Source organism: Channa argus, chromosome 24, assembly GCF_033026475.1.
Source record: "Channa argus isolate prfri chromosome 24, Channa argus male v1.0, whole genome shotgun sequence".
NCBI lineage: Eukaryota > Metazoa > Chordata > Actinopteri > Anabantiformes > Channidae > Channa > Channa argus.
In genome coordinates, this window is record NC_090220.1 from 9,544,277 (window position 1) to 9,568,334 (window position 24,058).

Here is a 24,058-nt window from a genome sequence, read left to right on the forward strand (position 1 = left end):
GTTCATACCTTCCTATGAGACAGGAAGTAGACTTTTTCTTATGCCTATAGCAGAAGTGGGTGGCACATAACGCTCTGCCCAGTTTTTCTACCATAATGAGAAGTAATGCCAGTTAGTTTTTTTTTTTAAATTTATATTCATCACATATATTTTACAGTGGGTAACAATGGATGTTGGTTACAAGTAGACAGAGGCAAACAGCAAATAAGTAATCAGATTTAGGTTCAGCTAATTGTTGAAGCAGCTGTTAATATAACAGCATATATATAACAACCCCCCCCCCCCCCCCCCCTTTTTTTTTTTTACTATGTTTAGGTATTTTGTCTTTAACTATTCAAATGCATCATGCTGTACAGTTCCCTAAAGGTAAACCATCAGAGTTTAGCTGACTGGTAAAGCTATCACATAACATACATAGAACAATTTAGCACAACAGTGTTGTGTATATACTAGGCTCTACCTGTGAACGTTTTCCATGGCGGCTACCTCAGCAAGGGCCGCCAAGCTGAAGAAAGCAGGTAGCTCTTGCGGTACAGTGCTCCTCTCTGCCTCCTCTGATGTGGGACTGCTGGAGCACCCTTTTTCATTGCATAAATTTTGTTGGGGTAATGGCTTCTTATCCTGTTCCTGGTTCAGGTCCCTATTTTTGTCCTCTGAAAAGCAAAGTGAAATACAGTTTTTAGGAAGACTATTAGAAATGCTGTTATCAGAGCATTTCATTTGTTACCCATGGTCAAGTCTTTGGAACTGAAAAAAAAAAAACAAAAACAAAGTTTCCCTTTTCTGACTGTCAAAATGGCAAAACCTCAATCAAAACATTATCAGAGGTACGTATGTCACTAAAGGATTGAGGATTTGTAACTTACCTTCTGCTGGAGATACACTGCCATCAGCTATGCGCACTAAGTGTGTGATCTTTGTCTTCCTAGCCTTCCTCTTCTGGCTACCAACTAGCATTTCCACGCTATTGGTGCCCTGGACATCTGGGCACATTATGGCAACAGGGGCACATGATTTGGCTTTTGAAGTTGAATCCAGCATGGTGGAATCATTCTGTATCACTGCTATGGAAAAAATATTAATTTGAACAGATTTTAGTCCTTTTCACAGAGGCAGTAATAAAATCAATTGCACAGATATGTTTTAATGCTTTAACAAGGACATAAGGTTTGAAGTTCTTCATTTGTTCATTATCATTGTGATTTAACCAGATCAAAATGATTGTTTGAACGCAGGCCTCAACAGCTAATATGTAATGAATACTATTAATAAATAATGTACATTGTAGGAAGTTTAAATCTCACTGAACACTTTTGTGAAGGTAAATTTGGAAATTCAGATTGTTCTTTAAACAAATTGGATTTTAAACAACAAAATATTAAGACGGTTGTCTGTAGGGAATATTTTTATTTTATTTGTTCCAAAATGTTCACCTGTAATATTTAGCTGGAATTTAGAGCATAAGTAACTTGGAAATATACCATTATTCCCTGCTACATAATGCACAAACATCAATATTCTAGATCACCTTTGTCCACTGCACCTGGTTTCTCCTTTTTGTGTTTGTGCTTCCTAACAATCTTGTGGAATGAGGTCTTTTTCTGAGATGGAGATGGCCCTGATATAGCAAAAAAAGAAAAAAAGAGCATGGAAATGTTGTGTTATGAAGTCCAAATGTTTTTGTTTGAACACAGAGAACTGATCTTGAACACCACAGGTGTGGAGAACATGACTCTAAAAAAGGCACAGACTGGGCTATGGATGTGATGCGATAAGATTAAAAAACATTTACTGTGTTTATTCAGTGAAGAAACATTTGATGGTGTTCCCACCTTTTCCGAGTTTGCAGGTTTCCTCCTGGACAGTGGAGCCATCAGTCTTCTTCTTCTTTGTGACAGCAGCCCCCTTCTTATCAAATGTCATTGGGCTATACTGTGGCAGGCTGTTAAATTTCTTTTCAAACTCCTCCTCCAGTTTCCCTAGGCTGACAAGTGAAGTTCAGCGTTAACATATAATTGATTTCCGTTGCCGTGCCTTACCGTACATCATTCTGAGCAGTATTTTAGCCACTATTATATTACAAAGAAACATTTATCACCAGTGGCTATATTAATATGAATATTAATACATTGGGTTATTTAGACACACACTAGCAAATGGTGGGAAGATCAAGGAAAAATGATCATTTAGGGTATCACATGAATGGACTGCAACTTGGTACTTATAAACTGAGATTGGCGAACAGATTAGGAAAATTTGTTTTTCTTTTAGCTGAACAACTAAAATCGAAAAAATAAATAAATAAATACATAAAACATCAAGGGAAACTCAGCATTACAAAATCAATTCACTTTCGGGTCTCTCTAGATGGGACCAATGAGTGAACTAAGAAACAGCAGCTTACTGGTGACATAATTCTACTTGAATAATGTGAACAGGTGCCCTGCAGATGGGAAATAAATAACTAATCATTGCATTTAGTAGTTACATACAAGTATTTTTTAATCTGGATGTTCGTCTGAGTTGTGGCAGTGCTGGTCGCAAGAAATTGGAGAGGGTTGCATTAAAAACTGTGCCAAATCAAAATGCAAATAACTGATCTGCAGTGGAGCCCCTGAACTTTCAGGATAAGCCAAAAGGACAAATAAGAAACTAGTTTGATTAACTGGCTGACTGGCTCATGTGTACATTCATATAGAATTCACTTTGAATATCTAAACCCCGGCTCCTTTTTTTTTCGGATGCTCAATAAGCCTCTAAAACAGGTAAGCCAAAAACAACACACATCTGTAATCTAAGCCACATTGCTTACCCCTGTGAAGATTCATCTTTGGACTTGGACTTTTTCAGCTTCTTGGGATTATTAGGACCGATCTGTGGAACTGTCCAGCTGTCATCACTCCAATTTGCATCATGAGCATGATCGGAAGCACGGAAAGCCCCTCGTTTACCTGTACATTTACCAAAATGTTGAGAAATGCCAAACGATCAAAATTAACAAAACTTGCAGACTAGATTAAATCTGCAACATTAAAGTAATTAGTTTGCTCTACAATCAAACTAGATACCTCGGTCAATATTGGCTCTAAGTGAAGTCAGCATTCCCTCAGAAACAAGGGTTTTATACAAGGCTCCTTTACAGCTCCGTTCTGATTTCCTGGAGCCACGGTTCTCTGTGTTGTACTCGCAGCTCACTTCACTCTGCTGCTCTTTGCCCTTGTCTTCCTCTTTATATGGAGTAAGTGAATGGGTACAGGGGGAGAGCTGAGGTTCCGCAAGGCTGCCCTGAAGGTCTGTGCTTTCTCTACTTGCTTCCTCTGCTTCTGTCTTGGGGCTAACTTCAGTCACATCTTCCTTCATCTCCACCTCAGAAGAACTGTAATGCCCACACTGACCACTGTCTTCAACCATGTCATCCTCTTTGTCTTTGCCTTTGGGCTTAGTCTTTTTTTTAGGCAAACCAGAATTGCCACCACTAGGACCACTCTGCATCTTCTTCGTGTGCTTCTCCCCACTGTCATTCCAGGTCCCTTTGGCCACTGCCTCAATCGTACTAAAAACAGTGTCCATGTTTGATTCTGAATCGTTACACTTCTCAATGATCTTCTTTGCTGAGACAGGGATCTCACTGTTATCATTTGACTTGGCCGGCTCTTTTTTTTTGCTCTTCTTTTTGACACATGCATTTTGGCTGCTAAGTGGTGGGGGAATGGCATCAGTGGAGGTAGAAGTGCCCGAGGACAACAAAGGTGAGACGGCTAATGTGTGAGATGAGGAAGGACAGTCAGTGTCTGCTTTCTCCTCCTTGATCTCTGCCTTGACTGTAGTTTGCTGCAAAGAGGTGGTAGAGAAGCTGTCCTCCAGTGGCGAAACTCTGTCTATCTTTCTAGCTTCAGATGCCAAGCACATCTTCCAAAACACAACAAAAACCCCACGTTAATTAACACCAATCTCTGCATCATCATAACAAAATTACAAAGAAACGGTAAATCAAAAAGCAGCTAAATCTTTTTAACCTCTTTTATATAGATTCTCACAAGATGTAAATCTACTGATAGCATCAGTTTTATGCAAGTTATCAAAACACATTGTTTTAAATAAACTTTTGTCTGTGTATACCTTTTCTTGGTCACCACACATTGGATTTACCATTGATTATATTGATAGTACTAAAATAAAGCAAACTAATGCAATGACTAATTAATTCTTGACAATAACAAAATATCAAAGAGTTTTTTAGCTTAAACACTTTCACATTATCTTTTAGTGTCTAACATGAGTGATGATGGCTCTTTCAGTCCAATCCACTCAATTGTTTTATATAGATAACATTCTTTTCAGTGTTACTTTACATGTAGTATGTGCAAACTGTCAACACATTACCTCAGCAAGCTGAAAGAGAGCGGACTGTTTTCCTTCAGGTGCAGCAGACAGAGATGACTGTGAACATACAGTAACAATATTAGTTACCTGGTAGTTTCTTTACATGACTGCATTGCTTCAGTTTTTGTACTTGCGACATTCAGGGTTTTAACTGCATAGACAATTTGGACATGGTCACATTTCCTACCACCTCCAGCTCTTTAACACCATTGACCAACATCTAGTTCTTATCTAGGTCAGTCGCACTGAACAGTAGCTTCACTTAATGTTAATATGGCTCTCTTGTTAAAGCTTGTCTGCTTCTCCTCTTAGCAAAGCTTGGCGTAAGTTATAATTTTCCTAATGCTCTTTAGTCATTCAGGTGTGGACCTAGCAGAATTTGCTTGGGTATTTCTGACCCTGTGCAGAAAAGAACACCATGGAGCAGAAACGTCAAGACAAACTAGCAATGTTACAGTGAATGTATTCTGAAACTCAGAAGGCCGATTTAACAATTCCCTTAGCTTTCATCAAAGCTACTCCTTTGTCTTGGGATCTAAGACTAACCATAAAAAAACAACACAGTAAGTGAAAGATAAAGATGTCTTATTCAGGAAAGTTGACACAAAGTGTCAAACATTGAGTGTGAGTCTTTATTTGAGAGAGGAAGCTTTATTAGCAAGGATTCTCATTTTAAACTTCAAAATGTTTCTGCATAACTGAGGAAAAGTCAAGGACTTTTAACTTTAACTAAGACCACTGACAAACAGTATCCCATGGATTCACTTAGGCATTATGACTGGACCATTGCTACTATTAAGACTGAGCTTAAAGGAAAAAGACAGGATTTTTTTTTATACCTGGAAACTTGACTATTTACGCACATGGTACAGGCTGTGGGTTGTTAAAAGTTCTCCTGCTTTACACATGCTCCCTAAATACTTTTTTACACAACTACAACACAACAACACTTTAACAAATGAGGGACAGATATATATTTTCTTACTTCTAAATTCAGTTAAAACTATAATTAATGTATTTGGGCCTAAAATATGACAAATATGCTGTCTAACAATATAGTTACTTTAGGCGGCATAACTTTGGCCTGAAGTACTACTTTGAGGGAGCGTGGACAAAACTCTAGAACAGTGTTCTTCCACCTATGTAACATTTCTAAATTAGTAAATTACTAAAACTGAAAAACTAGTCCACGCATTTACTGGTTCTAGATTGGACTATTGTAAATTCCTACTATTGGTGTGGCCTAATAACTTCATTGGCTTCCCATAAAATCTAGAAAATATTTATTTAATTAAAAATATAGATAGTCTGATAGTCTGAGCACCTAGTTATGATGCTATAGCCTTGGACTGTTGGGGGACCCCCTCAAGTGCAATGAACTCCTCTCCTCTCTACAAATTTATATGCCACCACTGTATGACATTAACTTTGTGTCTTCTCTCTCCCGTAGTTGTGCTTCTCCTTCTCTGTCTCCCTCTCTCTGTCCCTTTCTGCAGGTGTCCCCGGCTTTGGAGATGTGTGTTTTCCAGTGTGCAGCTACTGGTCAAACCAACCTGCCCAATGTTTTGTTGTTGCTTTCGTTGCTCTTTTCTTTTCTCTCTCCACTTTCTACTAACCCCCAACCATTTGTTGTGTTCCCTCTACATATTTGTATAGTCTTGACTTTATTATGTAAAGTGCCTTGTCATGACTTTGTTGTGAATTGGTGCTATATAAATATAGTTGAATTGAATTGATTTTAATGTTTTACAGCCATTGTTGAAAAAAATGCAGTTTTAAATTCACTAGAAAGTCCTAAATCTAAGCAGACCATAAGCTAAATTGAATTGAGGTCTTTCAGTATTTTAATAACAAATTTCACTCTTTTATTCTCCTCGATAAACCCTTTACTGCTATGGTGCAAGAATAAAAAAGTTGCACCTCGGCTTGTTGTTGGGACAATCTTACTTCACGAGTTATTAACAGCGTAAACTCGGAAGCATATTTGTAATTTTGCACAGTCAACAGCTGTAGTATTTTTGCAGTTTGAGATTTGGGGACACAAATAAGAAAGAACTCACTCCCAGTCTAAATTTTCAATATATTTGCATGTATATGATACACTGCAGAGCTTCTTCAGTCGTCATCGAAGCATCATGGAATTGTTCCTACCAACGTATACCATGCTGGCAAGAACAGGATGTGATCTCTGTTGATTTTCACTCATTTCTTTAGAAACAAATGTTAGTGTATGTCTGGGTAATATCCTGGGTGCATATTATAGCATTCAGAACTCAGAGTTCATATGAGCAGAGCAGATTTGTGCTGTGTGTTTCAATGTAACACACAGCAGGAGGAGATTGTCACATTTAGAAGTGTCTCACGGGAAAAAAAAACTCAGTGAGGGGTCAGAGAATTCAGGAAGCACAACATGACAGAAAAATCTAAAAACAAATTTCATCAGCACACCCATTTAGGAAGGATTTAAAGCAAAGGCTTTAAATCCTTCTGATAATTCAGGACAGAGCAGTGTGCTTCACACATGGGCTCACACACATAATTCAGACTTTGTACTAGGGGGTTCGCAGGATAAACTCTGGATAATCTTGGGAGCATTTCATTCATTCTCACAAACACCACCTATGGATGATGTCCGGAGAAGTTCAGGGTTCCAGTGCATGTGTGAAAGAGGATTTTGTCTCCACGACTAAAAAAAAAGATATGCTAGATCATATCCCTCTGCCAGAATTCAAGAGAAAAGAAAAGACTAAAATTTTTCTTCGAAATGGTGTAAGTTAAATAGATACATACCCAATAATGTGCAGTGTGACAGCTGAATTTTTATGAGTCTCAGGTAAACTTTGAAGTGCATATTTAGATGGAGCAAAGACAGCATGGCTCTCATTTCTTACAACATAGTTGCATTGCGAATGGAAACATCGGTGACTCTGAGGCTGCTATAGACTTAAAATGCTGGGGTACCCCATGATGCTCTTAACTCCACCCCTCCCATTTCCTCCCCCTCCCTCTCTTCTCAAAATAATGTGTCACCATTGCATGACATTAACCCTATCTATTCTTTCTTCCATACTTGTGCTTCTCCCTTTCTCTCCTTCTCTCTGTACCTTGCTGCAGGTATCCTTGGATTTAGAGCTGTGTGTTTTCCATGTGCAGTAACTGACCCTACCAACCTTCTTATTTTTTCTGCTTTCTACTCATACCAACTGTTCAAAGCAGATGTCTCACTCTGAGCCTGGTTCTATCAGAGGTTTCCTCCACAAAAGGGTGTTTTTTCTCTCCCAGTTAATGTTTTCATCTGTTTAAATCTGTTTAGTCTTGACTTATTGTGTAAAGTGCCTTGAGATGATTTTGTTGTGGCGCTATATGAAGAAAGTTTAATTGAATCAAATGAATCATTCATGAAGTGCCAGTAAGACTTACCTCTGGCAGTGGGGAAAAGCCAGACTTGACCCTGCTTTCAGTAATGTCAGGCACTCTGTTCGGTATTGTCCCAGACAACATCTGTAAATTTGGATCAAGTCAGTTTCTGCTTTAAAATGTTAAGTGGTTCAGCCTATCACAAGTCACAAGATACTTTATAGGATTTTAAAGATTGACACATTAATGTTTAAGAAATTCTCAATATTGCAGGTGTAAAAGTGGAGTTAAATAAAAATATTGTTTAAACAGCTGTTTAGCTATAATATTAATTCCTTTCTACATTTTGAATTCATAATCTGAATCTGTAAAGTAACTAGTAATAAAGGATATGACATACCAAGGCTACATCTTAGAACCTAGTGCTGAAAAAGATCAACTGCTTCATTGTCTCAAGTTACCTTCATCTATGTTGACGACACCACTCTTGCTTACCACAGATGGTTTAGAACTACTTCTTAATAAGGATATGTCTAATAGACTTTACTGACATTGTTAATATCATTGTCTTTTTTTGAATGCACTGATTGAATAATGGCTTCAAAATTGTAGTGGAGTAGAAGTACAAAGTTACATAAAAATGATAATCACACAGTGAATTACTTGTAAATGTAATTAGTTTCCACCACTCTCTGCACATCATACTATGGGCAGCATCAGTTATTATGTAAATATATCGTAATTTCTATTAAGCAGGTTCTGTTAGCTACATTAGTTTTTTATTGTGCATGTAGATCACATCAATTTTTTTTTGTGAAACAGCACAACTTCAAAATTCTGGTCTAAAATACAGGCATTTGGTCTCAGAATACACACCTCTCCTTTATCCCCTGGAAAAGAGTTCCCTTCACTGGCTGTGTCAGGTAAACTAGGTTTAGTGCTGGAAGGGATCTAGAGAAGTTAAAACAAAATAGTGAGGTTTACCAAATTATTGTACAAAAAACATAACACATTTTTTCATTAAAGATGAAAAATATAAAAAATACAACAACTTTAAAGCCATCTACTGGAGAGCTAATGTATTACAAGGAATCATCACTGGAACATTAACCTACCTCCCTATTCGTGAGGGCATGTTCCCCAGCTAACAGCAGCATGCTCAGGCCTCCCATCTTAGTAGGATCTGACAATGAACGACAGTAGTTAGCAAAACAGTACCGCATTTAGTAACTGAACATAAATTTTGCAACTTTTTCTACACACCTGCCATGGCAAAGTTTAACTGTGGCATGCTGTCAGTTTTGGGCACTTTTTTGGCAGTGGAGTCCTTCGATGAGTTGGAAGAGAAGGACCAAACGTTTTTGCGGGGGTTGCTGACTGGCTGAAAGGTAGGGCTCTTAACTGGTTTGCTGGTAGTGGGACACCACTTGTAGCCTGGGTTTGCCTTCATAAAAGCATCTTTGTACTGAAATGAAATCCATATTAATTTGGTTAGAAGCTAAACTTTAAAGAACTTCGTGTTCAACCATTCAATATCTGGAATTTTTCACAGCAATAAATATTTAAGAGTAAACATGCAACAAACAACCCACTCAGACAATCAGTAGTGTTTAACAGGGAGCTTGGACACTTACTAACACACATTATTTGCCATTCACAATTTTCTTTATTGAAATATTAAATAACAGAAAATCCTCCAAAATGATAACAAAGAAAACAGAAATTAAAAAGTAATGTTCATAGTCTACATGTCTGCAATGGCGTCAAACTAAAAATGTTTATATTTCATTTACACATCACGACTCTGGTCCTGAATCTCACTGTGGGATTGCGAGAACTGTCCATAATTTCAGAGATTCCTGCTAATCTAGTACTTATAATGTGGGAAATTACCACACAAACTTTAAGAGAAGACGCTACAAATTGCTATAATACTTCTTTTTGTTGTGGCCAGACTTTGAAATGAGACCTGTGGGATGAATTTATTATGATCTTAATGCAGCTAAGATCATAATAAAACAAACCAACCTTTAAGTTATCCAGAGAGGTCTTGTAGTCAAATGGATAATCATCTTCAATTCAATATCATCTGCATAAAAATGGTAACCTTTTTACTACCTTATTATCTACCAACAGGAAGCATGTACAAAACAAGACAGAACCCTTGAGCGATACAACAGCACAAAGTTTATGCTGATGAAACACTGTTTTGTCTGTAGAACTTCTGTCTGAGAAGTAAGACAAGAACCAATCCAGGGCTAAAACAGATACCAACGCACTGTCCAAGTCAACCAGGATATGGTGGTCAACCATATCAAAATCAGCACTTACACCCCATAATACCCACACAGAACATCTCCTGCATCACTAAGCATAAAAAACTAATTTGAAAGGGCCAAGATTTGATGTTTTCAGAAGTGGTTGAACATTGGGGGACAGTGGGACATTACCAGATATTAATGACTTGTTGACCAATAGAAACAAAGATATTTTTGAACAAAGAGGTGGGTACAATTTCCAGGGGACAAGAAAAGGTTTTAATTTTTAGAAGGAAAATATGGACGTATTGCAATGAGATTAGAGAAAAACTAATGTGGGTCTTGCAGGACAGAATTTGTGTGGAAATAGAGGAAATAATATTTGTAAATAATAAATAAAATAAATAATATTTTATTCCATAGGTCATTTATCTTATGAACTAACAAAGAGCCCTCGTTGAAGTCATCAACTGATAAAAGGACATGGGACAGCAGGTTGATGAGTTGACGAAGAAGAGTTATTGCAGTGGCCAGTCTATTTTTAATAAGGCAACTTGATCAACACAGCAATGCAGTCATTACTAAAAGTATGATCTTCAAAGTCCACATTACTGTTTGGCATAAAGGGGTGTTTATTATGAAAAGTAGCAGAAACTTTAACTGCAGAAAGGTGGTTAAGGATGCAAGAACTAATCTTGCGATGAATTATCAAGTCAAATAAAATCCAGACTAAGTCATTCCAAACCTTGATTCTTTTAGTTTTCACCTATTGTGATGTAGATTTACTTATGTTTCAAGTTATTGTCCTGTTGCATGACTCAATTTCAACCAAGCTTTAGTTGTCGGACAGATGGCCTCATATTTATTTCTAGAATACTCTGGTATAGAGAGGAGTTCATAGACAACTCAATGACTGCAAGGTGCCCAGGTCCAGCGGCTGAAAAACAAGCCTAAATCATCACCCCTGTACTGCTGTGCTTGACAGCTTGTTTCAGTTGTTACTCCTGAAATGTGTTTTTATGTTCAGTATTCTTCTATTTTGTGGTCATTGACTTTAATATTTAACATGCTCTGTTAGGGCTGTGTGGTGTGAGATGTTTTTTGTATTTCACTGAGAATGTGCAATTTGGATTACCAGTCCTGGAAAAAAAACTGTCTTGAATATTTTACACTACCAAACTGCCAAAACTCCTACTTTATTACTTTAATACTTTATTAAGTGGATTCTAAGAACTTAGCAGAGCAGAGCTTGCATTAGGGTTTATTTTTGTGGTTATCAATTATATTGAAACAGTTCTAAAGCACAAACAATTGATCACCTCCACCTTTGAAGGTTAATGTGATATCAGGCACAGTATCACAGAAGTTTGCAAGTACACAAAGGCAAGACATCCCAAAACCGTATTAGCATCACAAGAAAAGCTAATAAGATGTACATTTTTTCAAAGGAAGATCTTTCCATTCCTAGAGTACAATATACTATAATATTACAACAATAGAGTATAATATTAAATTATCAAAATTCAACATATTTTATTTACTTAAGACATGTGAAATGTGACCCTGATCATACAGTTGTTGGTTTTCTATCCAGAACCTTTATAGCTTGATTATAAAGTAATTGAATTGGCTTTAAAGTTGTCTCACTTGGCAGTGAGCAACAAAAAATACAATATTTGAAGTGAGAGAATATCACTGCCTTATTCTGCATTAATGTTAGATAACCTATTGACCTTATCTATACATATTAAGTAAGATGCACAGCATAGTACTATCAAAGGCTTTGTTTGATACCTGTATGATTATTTAATAGCATACTCAGTAATGTAGATGGGATAAGTTGAATTGTTTTTCTTTTTAGACTTCTGGAAAGTGGAAGTTTCAGTTTCAAGTTCACATGACAATTCAGGAGCTTAAAGCAAACACAATTACACCAGTTCTTCAAAGATTTGAAAATGATATACTAAATTCAAAAGTAACTCTTGGCACTACTGTAAGACAAGAGAGCAGTCTCAGAGAGCAGTCTCACCTCCTTGGCCATATCAGTGTATTTCTGTTTCTCTTTGGGCTCCAGCACAGCCCACCAGTCCGCCAGGATCTTGGTGGCCCCACGGTTGTCCAGGCGAGGGTGTTCCTGCCGCACCAGAGAACGATGGCGTTTGCAAAAGAGGAGGAAAGCATTCATTGGCCTCCGTGCACGTTGTTCATTTGAGTCTTCTTCCACTTCCTCTGTTGTGCTTCCGCAATGCATCTGCGACCCCTGGTCCTGTTCACACAGCACTGGTTGCTGATAACAAATTCATAAATTATTACTTAATTGTGCACCATGTTTTCTGTCCCATTCACACAAAGTTTTCAGAACTCCTTCAGTTATTTAAATTTTTGTTATGCTACTGCCTCATACTACAATTGTTGAAATTCATTTTTTTCTTAATATTCTACACTCAGTACCCCATAATGACAATGTGAAAACAGAAATTTGAAATTATTTGCAAATGAATGAAAAAAGGAATCATTTAAATATCACATTGGTATTAGACCCTTTATAACAACACTTAAAAATTAGCTCAGATGTCACCCATTTTTCGTGATCACTGGTGAGATGTTTCTAAACAATGACTTGAGACCAACTGTGGTAACATTAAATTGATTGGACAGGATTTGGAGGTCACACAGCTCTCTATTGAAGGCCTCACATGTGACAATATACTGTATCAGAGCAAAATCCACAAGGTCAAAGGAATTTCCAGCAGAGCTCACATACAAGATTATTGCAAGGCATATTTCTGGGGAATGCTTAAAAATTCTGTGGTACTCCAGGTTTCCAGGGCCTCAGACTGGGCCAAAGGTTTACCTTCCAATTTGACAACAATCCTAGAAACAAAACAAAGACAACACAGGAGTGGCTTAGGGACAATCATGTCAATGTCTTATAGTGTCCCGGTCACAGCCCTGATTTGAACCCTATTGAACATCTCTGGAAAGACCTGAAAATTGCTATCCACTGAGGGTCACCATCCAACTTGACTGAGTTTGAAAGGATTTGCAAAGAAGAATGGCAGAAAATACCCCAATCCAGGTGTGCAAAGCTTGTCACATCATTCACAAAAAGACTTAGGTTAATAATTCCTGCCAAAAGGTGCTTCAAAATATTGAGCAAAGGGTCTGTATATGCATGTACATGTGGTATTTCAATTGTTTTTTTAAATAACATTTCTAAAATTCTGTTTTAACTTTGCCATTATGGGTTAGCGAGTGTAGATTAATTATTTAAAAATTTTATTTAAACAACTGTAGTATCCAGACACAACAATACAAAATTGAAAAAAGGGGTCTGAATACTTTCTGAATGCAGACTATGTGATAAACCCACAGTTCTATTGTTCATAGACAAAGGTGATTAATTGACCTTTAAAATCATAAAACACAATCACCTTTTCTGGCTCCTCTTCATCTTCTTCTTCCTCCTCCTCAGAGAAATCCAGAGCTTTTTTGGAGAGAAGTGGGTGCCACTGAAGACATTTGCGTTTAGGGCGCTTACCAGTGACCTCCCCAGCAACAGGTGGCTCCTTACCCCTTCCTCCACCCTTCATGGTACTACCGCACCTAAAAGTAAATAGACATCCCATCAGATTACGTCTGTACGGGCAGACTTCCACACTTTAAAATAACTTCAGATTCTTTTTATTACTTAGAAACTGTCTGTTATTGCATTTGATGAATTATGAAAAGATTTATATGAACACATACTGTAAGGCAGATTGGTGTAACACCATAATGTAACTATGTTTATAAATGTATCATTTCTAACAAGTCCTCATAACACAAAAAAACAATTTAAATGTGCACTGTTTAATTTGCCCAATGCTGCCTAAACCACAGTTCAAAATTGAAAGTTTACAACCAGTTCAAATCATTTTACTGGTAGAGTTCAAATTATTCTTTCTGACTGTAGTTTCTAATAAAGTTCCTTGTTCCTCAAGGCTTCATTGTGGCCCCAGTTTTTTATTTTCTATACGCCAAGTTTATTTTCCAACTCAGCTCTATAATGGACATGTTTATGCTGATGAAAAAATCTGGATTAAGGCATAAAAGATGGCATATCTTTTATGCCTTAATCCAGATTTCTCTTTTTAATTTAATGCTTGTTCTAAACTCCAAAAAGACTAAATGTGTGCATTTTCTAATAGCAAAAAACACAGAGCGCCAAACACAGCAATGCAAAAAACTGTGTGCACAGGTGGTAGAAATACACAGACTTAATATTCAAGTAAGAGTGCAAGCATGTGCCTAGAAAATTCTCCACTGTAAGTAAGACTTCAGATCTTTTACTGCAGTAATAGACAATAGGATTACCCACATACAAAGTAAAAAAGCAAAAGTACTCCCCTAAGAAAACAATTTTAAACAGTAGTGAACAAGATATAAAACGTCAAGGTTGCTATAGGCAGAGGTGATTTTAACAACTTTATGTGCTGACAAGTCATTAACCCTTTATGATACCCCAACATGTATTAATTAAACATTTATATTAATTATATTATTTTTATTAAAACCATTAGATGGTAATAATGTTCAGTGTATGCCCTAAAAGAACGTAATTGATACAATCCAGCATTATAAATCAAGGAGACTTTAGTTAGACATAGTTAGACAGATTGTCAAAAAACTCATCTTGGAAACCTTGATAAAATACCAAAAAAAGTTTTTTTAATACCAAAAAAAGAGGTGTTTGATGTTTGATAACAATAACTCAAAGATGTACATTTGAGTATGGAGATCCCATGCTGTTGCTACTACTACCCTTAAACCAATTCACACCAATTACCACTGATCCATTTAATTTATGTCTGCACACAGTTATCATGCTCACCACTGTGGATCATAATCAAAAGTTCATTATGCATCACCAAACTTCTGAGCTTCAGCTTGCAGTTGGCCATACTTTCCCAGTAATGCTTGGAATGTAAAGTTGGCAAATTTCACCTGTACTGCAATATTGTTTTTTGAGAGCAAAGGCTTCCCCCATGGTCTACTGCCATGTAACCATACCTGTTTAAAGTTTTGCTAACCAGATTTAAAAAGTTTTTTATATGTTTTCACTCTTACCCTAGGGTTCTTTTTTACTTTAGTATTCTGATTTGTGTCTTTGGTGTGATCTTAGTTGGGCACCCACTTCTATAATTCAATTCAATTCAACTTTATATAGTGCCAATTGACAACAAAGTAATCTCAAGGCACTTTACAGAATAAAGTCAAGACTATAAAGATGTATAGTGAGAACCCAACAATTCCCCCTTGAGCAAGCCCTATGCAACAGTGGAGGGAAAAAACTCCCTTTAACGGAAGAAACCTCCAGCTGAACCAGGCTCAGGGTGGGCAGCCATCTGCCTTGACTGGTTGGGGTGAGTGGAAAGTGAAGAGAGAAAGGAAAAATTGCAACAAAAGCAGAAGGCAGGTTGGTAGGAACAGTAGCTGCATGCTAGAAAACACACAGCTCCACAGCCAGGGATACCTGCAGAAAGGGACATAGAGAGTGAGACAGAGAAGGAGAAAGACAACTACGGGAGAAAACACAGAGAGTTAATGTCATACAGTGGTGACAAATGTGGGGTGAGAGGGTGAGAGGAGAGGAGAGAAGGTAAAGAGGAGGTAAAGGAGCTCAGTGCATCCGGGGGGGGGGGGGGGGTCCCAAAGCCTATAGCAGCATGACTATATCTAACTATAAGCTTTATTAAAGAGGAAGGTTTAAAAGGAAGAGGAAGGACTTAAAAGTACAGAGGTTGTCTGCTTCTTGAATCTGAACTGGGAGCTGGTTCCACAGGAGAGGACCTTGATAAGTAAAGGCTCTGCCTCCCATTCTACCTTTGGAAATTCTGGGAACAACAAGTAAGCCTGCATTCTCAGATCCAAGTGGTCTACCGGGATGATATGGTACTATGAGGTCTTCTATATATGATGGAGCTTAACCGAGCTTTATATGTAAGAATCAGGGTTTTAAATTCTATTCTAGATTTAATGGGAAGAGAAGCTAGTGAAGGTGAAATATGATCTCTCTTGCTAGTTCCAGTCAGCACTCTTGCTGCAGCATTTTTGATTTATTGCAGGCTCTTTAGGGAGTTACTGGGGCATCCTGAAAGTAGGGAATTACAGTAGTCCAACCTTTTAAGTAACAAATGCATGGACTAGTTTTTCGGCATCACTTTGAGACGAGATGCTCCTAATTTTGGCAATGTTCTGTAGGTGGAAGAAGCCTGTTCTGTTTTATATGTGAGATAAAGGACAAATCCTGGTCAAAAATAACTCCAAGGATCCTTGCAGTAGTAATGGAGGCCAGACTTATGCCATCAACAGTAATGATATGGTTGGACATCAAATTTCTGAGATTTTTGGGCCAAAATACTATGACTTCAGTTATGTCTGACTTTATTAGTTAAAGATTGTGGGACATCCAGGCCTTTATGTCTTGTAGGATTGAAGCTTAATTAACTGATTTTCTTTTTATCTGGTTCCATAGATAGATATAGCTGGGTATCATCAGCATAACAGTGGAAATTTATGGAGTGTTTTCTAATAATGTTGCCAAAAGGAGACATATATAAAGTAAAAAGTATTGGTCCTAACACAGAGCCTTGTGGAACTCCATAGCTAACCTTTGTGTGCATGGAGGATTCATCATTAACATGAACAAATTGAAATCTATCAGATAGATAAGATTTAAACCAACCTAGTTCAATTCTTTTAATCCCAATTCTATGTTCCAGTCTCCGTAATAAAATCTTGTGATCAATTGTATCGAACGCAGCCCTAAGATCTAACAGAACAAGTATAGAGACGAGTCCATTATTAAGAGTAGATCGTTGGTGACTTTTACCAGTGCTGTTTCTGTACTATGACGAACTCTAAATCCTGATTGAAAGTCTTCATGCAAATTATTCCTGTTCTCCAAGGATTTTAAAAATAAAGGGGAGATTAGATATGGATTTGTAATTGGCCAAAACACCTGGGTCAAGACAGGGTTTTTTTAAGTAGTGGTAATAAGTGGTAAAAGGTAATAATTGAAGTTAGCTCAGTGAGATATATGGGTAAAAAGCAGTCTAAGAGGGCTTGGGGCCTTATTGATGATTCTAGCACTGTTGTACATGAAGATGGTGAATTATTTCTCTAATAGTTACAATTTTATTCATAAAGAAAGTCATTGCTGCTCAGAGTTAAGGGAAAACTAGACTCAACAGAACTATGGCTCTTAGTCAGCCTGGATACAGTGCTGAACAGAAACCAGGGGTTGTTCTTGTTTTCTTCTATTAATGATGAATAATATGTTGTTCTGGCATCACGGAGAGCTTTTTTGTACATTAAACTATTTTTCCAGGCTAAATGAGATTCTTCTAAATTTCTGGAACGCCACTTCCTTTCTAACTTTCGTGTTGCCGGTTTTAAGTTGCATGTTTCCGAACTACATCGCGGAGGTCGCCTTTTCTGGTTTACTGCCTTCTTTTTCAGAGGGGCAACACTATTAAGTACTTTACGTAGAGAGGCTGCAGAATTGTCAACAAGATAATTAACTTGTGCAGGAGTAACATTAAGGGGACCTCTTTCCGTTGTATTGGCATATGGTGAAGCAAATGATGAAAGAATAATTTCTTTAAATTTGTTGACAGCTTTTTCACTTCAGCATCTGCTATAGTGGAATTTTTCCCTAATTGTTGTATAGTCCATTATTGTTAATTCAAATGTTATAAGAAAATGGTCAGATAGAAGAGAGTTGTGAGGAAATATTGCTAAATTATCCGTTTCAATTCAATACGTAAGGATAATGTCTAAGGTGTGACTAAAACAGTGAGTGGGTTTATTTACATGTGTAGACACATGTAAATAAACCCACTCACTGTTTCATTATAGACAATATCTCAAACTGTTTTTAAGATTAGTCTGTAACCCTTTCCAGCTACATGCAAGTCAACAACTCTTGATTTTCAGTCTTCTGACTGTTATCCAAACACGCTGCCGGGCAATTCACTTACCACAATAGAAAAGACAAAAGCATTAATAAAAAAAAAAAATTACAATGCTGTTTCTTTAGGTTAGTGGTCAATAGCTTGTTTAATTCCAGGTTTGGACTCAAAGATACTTTTATCTGGACTGCAAAGTCTTTCACATTAAGCCTTATTTTGATAAGATACTTAATTAATTTTGTCCAGTCCATGTTTGAGTTCTGTCTGAATGTTTATCAAGTTTTACTTTTCTTCTGTTTTTTGTGTTGTTCAAGTGCAAACAAAATATGCCAATATTTTTAGCCATGAGTGTGTATGTAATTTGTTTTCTGGTCTCTCTTGCAAAACAAATTTAACATCTGTGACAAGTAATTATTGAAAAAGGCTAACTAATTCTAGTGTGATTAAGGTTTTTGATCCTTAAGCTATTCGTTCATGTGATTTAATTGTTTTTTTCTTACATGAATATACCACCACAATCTGACCCATTATCTTGAAATTCTAAAGATCATAAAATAAGTAAAAACTCTGATGACTAGATTTTCCAAAGTGGAATTATAGTGGTACACCAGCAAATTATATTTACCAGCAATAAATATTATAAAAATTATCTTTGACATAATACATTTAAGATTATGTGACCTAAAAATTACAGCCTAATGCTTTCTGCCTGCCAGAATTCTACGATTATATAGAAAAATTGAAAGAAATGTATAACCAATTATATAAAAAAAGAAATTTAATGAAAATGACATTTGTTTCCAAACAATCATATATGAATAATCAAATACATAGACCTGCTACAAATTCATATGTTTTAGTCCTGCCAACATAATAATAAATATTAAGCAAAATAAGATTAATTTTAATAGTAATTTAGAATTTAAAATAGTTAACAAGGACCCACTAAAATGACATCGCTGGCTTTTTGCTATAATAGGAGAAAAGATTATTACCAGACAGGTAAAAGATTTACCTGTGTTTCAAGATTCAAACATCTGAATTATAGCCTCTGTCTATATTTGGTTTTAATTTAACTTGAGCATGGGAGCAGGGTGAAGAAGCTAAATGATCCCCCACTGACCATCAATTCATTAGCCTTAATTTACTATGCTAGGTTTCACCTTATCTTGCCTTGAAGGATGCCCCTACTGTGAGATCCATGAGTAACATGAAAAGGAGATGCAAAGGATGGTCATTTATAGCTACTGGGAGTGACTTAGACTTTGAATTTGATGACCCCCCACCCCCCCAACTAAGCTATCATGGTTTACAAGGTTATAAAGTGGTATTGAAATAGAAATAAGAGGAACTGATAAAGATTACCATTGAATAGATATTCACACATCAAGGTTTACAAGGTGGATCAGCGTGTCTAATTGGAATGGCAAAGAAGTTATTACAGTTACTTTATTCAAATCTTTATTTTTCTGCACAATAATAATAACTTATCACCAGTAGGTGTTTTTAATGTTGTGGTTTAGAAAGATCAGCATGGGAAAACTTGGAGGTCCTTTGGCGTATGGAGTTGTGTAGCTGCAGAGTGGTCAGAGTACCCACGCTTACCCCCGTCAACCACAACAATAAAACCACCAGTTGTTATTAACCACCAGCTGATTTAACTAGGAACTAGATTCTTGACAGCTTCAATGCCTTATACTCATATTCCATTACTGCACCTCAGAACAATACAGGAAAACTGTGAGCAGAATCCAAGATAAAAGCAAAAAAAAAAAAAATCTGCACCGTATTGAATATTTTCCATTTTTATAAATAAACATATTAAGTCGGACTGACCAGATGAGGCATTCACTACTTTCCTCTTCTTGTTTTTTTGAACTCCACAAGAGATAAAACAAGAGCAGTGTAAAAAGGAGTAGCATTAGTTTTACCAAGAGTAATGAACACTGATACTCACATAGGAACAGACCAAAAAGGCCCAACAGTCACAGTAGAACAGATCAGATAGAGGCAGTTAACTTTAACATTTTAAAAGTGTTAGCAGTTACTTTTAGAGCACACTAGCAGACAACTCCAACAACTGAAGTTTTATCAATATTTATTTATTAAAAATAATAAAATATAATAATAAAAAACTATAACCGTTTAGAAAAATAGTATCATCATCATACTGAATTTAGAATAAGCTGATAAAAGTAAAATAGTCTGTTCCTTATTGTGTAATTGTCCATTTTAGAATGATAATATATGACATTACTGGAATATAATTATTGATGCATTTATGTGTAAAAAACCCTGATTCAGCTGTTAAGATGAAGCTGATTTAAACTTTTTGAATATACTGATAGGTGATTAATCCATAATCATAATAAAATTATTAATCCTAATTTATTAGCTGATTGGGTATTTATTTTGTATAGTTATCTGAATTTAAAATGTAACTGAAGCGGTCCAATAACTAGAGGAGTAAATAGCATTTTTGTGGAAAATAGAAAATACTAAAAATACTTCAACAACTGTAGTTAGGTGCAGATCTTGAATGAATGTAGTAAATGTATCACTGTAAAACACAAACACTTTGAGTAATGTGTGGTTGGAATAAAGGTTAAATTAAAGTTGGTTAAAACTGAATTATATCAAATCAAGACAGCCCTGAATAGTACTGTATTGTATTGTTACGGACTTAGTAAAATCTTTTTGTTTTGAATTGTGATTTACGTATCAAGATGTGTATTGAATATTGCATTCTTTCTTCAAAGATTTTAACTGGATCCAGCTTCTCAACTATCATGTTTTTAAGCTTTTCTACCAGATATCTTAAGGTTTAATCCTGTTGATTAAATTTTTTTTTTTTTTTAAATCTATCTCCATGGCTGTCTGTTTGTTCTAATGGGTATTTTTTTGTTTTTTGATTGAACTGATTAGTAGATTAATGAATAATGAAATAATATAATTTTTGCTCTGGACTGCATGTCCTTAATGTATGTCTGAATAAAAACGTTCAGCAGCAAAAATAAAAATAAAAATAAACACATTTTTCACAGATGATGTTTAGTAAAACTGTGATTATAAATACAACTGCAGGTTTCATCATTTTTATTAAACCTAACTATATAAAACCTTTACATTATTATGTAAAAATATGCTCCAAAGCACATCTTATTATATAGAAAGGTGCTGTTGATGCGTCACTGAATATATTTGCCTACTGCATAAAGGTTTTTTGAGGTAAGTTCACTCTATAATTTGCTTTCTGAAATACAGTTTCAAAGATGTCCTGACCACTACAGAATCATGTCTGTTTTTAACGCAGTGCCCCTTACAACACAAAGATCACGGCCATTGAATATTGTTTTTTTGACATGTCCCATGTGTACAGAGATTTTATGAACCATAGCTGATAAAATCTCCAAATTATTTGTTATACTAAATCATTACCAATCTTTACATTCTTTTGTTGCTGTCCCAGCTTTCTTAAAGGGTTTTGCTGGCTGATTTTTGAAACAACAACTCAATAACATATTTAATTTTCAACATTTGATATTTTGTTGTTGTACTAATTACAATGAAATATAGGTTTTCATGGGTTGCCATAAATTCAGTTATTATTTGCATATTACACAGCATTCCAACTTTGGGGTAAATACGGTGTAAAACCCACAGATAGGTGTAAAAGAAAATATCGCAGCCTTATTCCCTCATATCATTAGGGCTATTACAGTTTGGTGTTACACTTACAGGTCAGTTGAATTACTGAACATTAATACTTTGCTTTGTTTCTTTTACAGAGTGTTTGCATACACTAAACATGGCACAAATGCATTTTTGCAATGAATGAACAGATGATTTAATGACTGCATTATTGTCGACATTGCCAAGGCTAGATGCAAGTGTTTGTATCTACGAAAGTGGAAATCAGGGAATACTTACTTAAGAAAAAACTATGGAAATGCTGTATGAGTGATGAAGATGATTCTGCACCAGCCTTTGTCATGCAATGACGATGACCTATAAAATACAAAACACTGCTCTCAGTCATGCGTTATACTTTCATATCTTACAACAGTTTTCCTACAACATCAGCTTGGCTGAAGAAAACAACTTTAATAGAGCATTAGTGAGTGACACTGCAGAGCACAAGACCCCGTCAGCGTCAAAGTACAGTGGGACATTTTGTCTGATCTGATCAGTGATCACTTCAATCTTGCAGTCGATCCGCCCTTGTGGCCAAAACCAAAACATGTAGGCCAAAACCCTGCGACCACTGGATGCTTTCCATACAATATTACGTATAGCGTTAGCCTCAATTAAACAGGCACATTTCCATTGAGTATTTTGCTACGCAAAGGGTTAGTTGTGTTCTCAGGTGAAACTGCTGATGCCCGATCGGACTGTCTGTGTTGGAAGTGAAGTCTCGAGCTACTGTACCGAGCTTCTCGTGTACAATAACAGCACTAAATTTGGTCAGGTATAATAAACGATGCCTAATGCGCCCCTACCTCTAAGCACACATTTTCATCGCCGCGCAAAATGCCGATCTGTCAAGACAGACAAGCCGAATGAGAGTCCATCTTGCTTTGGTTTGGAGGAGAAAACCTAAGTACAGTACAGTAGTGGGGATATATCACTCCTGTCAAACTCTCCGATGGCGGTGTCGTCGACATGTCTCCCACTCCGATAAAAAACATCCACAATGATTAATTAAACTGGGGATTTTCTATCCAGGTACACGCATCTGTGGCCAGTGTTTTGCTGAGCAGTAGCTCCATTTCCTCGCACTGATACTAGGAATAAAAGTAGCTAGTTAGCTTGCTAGCTCTACAGCCTGCTAACTGGACGTGTCACGGTTTTAACATGCAATGGTTTCTAAACAGTCTAAGCTTCTTGGACAGCTGCTGACTAAACCCATTGACTAAACAGTGGTGAAAATACTTGTTTGTGCTGTCGCAACTGTTCGTTTAGTATAACGCAGGTTTGTGGCTATGTATTTGATGCGGATAGGAAGGGGGGGGGGGGGGGGGGAGTCATACCACTTCACTGAGAAACAGTTGCTTCGGCATTTATTTCACACGGTGATTTCAAACAGGAGTAAAGACATATTTAAGCAACACAAATACAATGACTAAAATGTGAGGTCTATTAGACTTGTTATCAATGAAATGTCGATGGGAAACAAACAAATTCAAAAGGAAGCCAGCAGGCGGACATCATGTCCAGAGCAGCGATAATAACAGTTTTTCAGAGTGACTGACTGAGAAAGAAAATGGACTGAGTTTGAACAGAAAATCAATAAAAGCACAAGTTCTCTGTCATGAACATCTTCATAAATGTCCCAACATACCTCTAATATCCTGCTCAAGTATCGGAGGGGGCCTCTCATCATTGGTGCCGTCCACCTTTTTAACTTATTGACACATCATAACAGTTCAGCACTAGCTGTACGAAATACAAATGCGTCAAGACGGAACAAAGACGGCGAACACATTCCGGAAAAGCTGACACTTGTCACAAAAATAAAAACTTCTGCTCTTGATGGACGGGACTCCAAAAATAATGTTAAAAGCTGTACGTCTCGAATGAGCACAACTTGGTTCATTACAGAGAATTCCAACTCTGTTAATCGATAGTTTATATGCCCAGCTACCAGTGACAAAGACTACGCTCAAAGACTATTACCAGGTCCAACTTGCTTTAAACAATTAATACAAATGAGACAGCAGTGAATCTAGGGCTGTTGTGATCACTGTTACTTGGTCTTGCAGTTCAGCCTTAGGCGTAGTATTTATGCACACGATGTAACTTATTGCACGAACAGTACAGAATTATTACGGACAAATTAAACATACAGTTAACACAAAAGTAGTTATAGGAAATTGCCATCATACGTCAAGCATTAATTCAGAACTTTATTTTCAAAATTTACACCGGAAGTCATCATTGTTGTTCATTGTAAATTGACAGTGGTACCGAAACGCAGCACTTCACTAGATGATGAATGTTACTGTCGGCGAAGGCGACAAAGTAAACGACCTTAACTGTGAAATATAACACAATATTGCGTTTATTCTGTTGGAAATACACACTTGTTCAGTCATATAATATAAC

The 24,058-nt window shown here is 36.7% G+C and overlaps 1 protein-coding gene across 8 annotated transcripts in view; it reads right to left on the reverse strand.

The window, feature by feature from the left end:
* Window positions 1-24,058, reverse strand: part of LOC137109292 (HMG box transcription factor BBX) — a 29,224-nt gene that overhangs the window by 4,705 nt on the left and 461 nt on the right. The window contains exons 1-15 of one of the 8 annotated variants that reach the window (XM_067494908.1): window positions 23,295-23,373; window positions 21,884-21,961; window positions 13,433-13,604; window positions 12,028-12,285; window positions 9,004-9,205; window positions 8,856-8,923; window positions 8,617-8,691; window positions 7,804-7,884; window positions 4,384-4,440; window positions 3,069-3,909; window positions 2,813-2,951; window positions 1,833-1,984; window positions 1,544-1,618; window positions 867-1,061; window positions 461-653 (exon numbers count right to left, since the gene is read on the reverse strand). In XM_067494908.1, the coding sequence (XP_067351009.1) occupies window positions 461-653; window positions 867-1,061; window positions 1,544-1,618; window positions 1,833-1,984; window positions 2,813-2,951; window positions 3,069-3,909; window positions 4,384-4,440; window positions 7,804-7,884; window positions 8,617-8,691; window positions 8,856-8,923; window positions 9,004-9,205; window positions 12,028-12,285; window positions 13,433-13,591 (2,495 nt within the window). In that variant the 5' untranslated portion in view covers window positions 13,592-13,604; window positions 21,884-21,961; window positions 23,295-23,373. Of the gene's footprint in view, window positions 1-460; window positions 654-866; window positions 1,065-1,528; window positions 1,619-1,832; window positions 1,985-2,812; window positions 2,952-3,068; window positions 3,910-4,383; window positions 4,441-7,803; window positions 7,885-8,616; window positions 8,692-8,855; window positions 8,924-9,003; window positions 9,206-12,027; window positions 12,286-13,432; window positions 13,605-21,883; window positions 21,962-23,294; window positions 23,429-24,058 lie in introns of those variants that run through there. The other 7 variants (XM_067494907.1, XM_067494906.1, XM_067494901.1 and 4 more) reach the window with 7 other exon arrangements.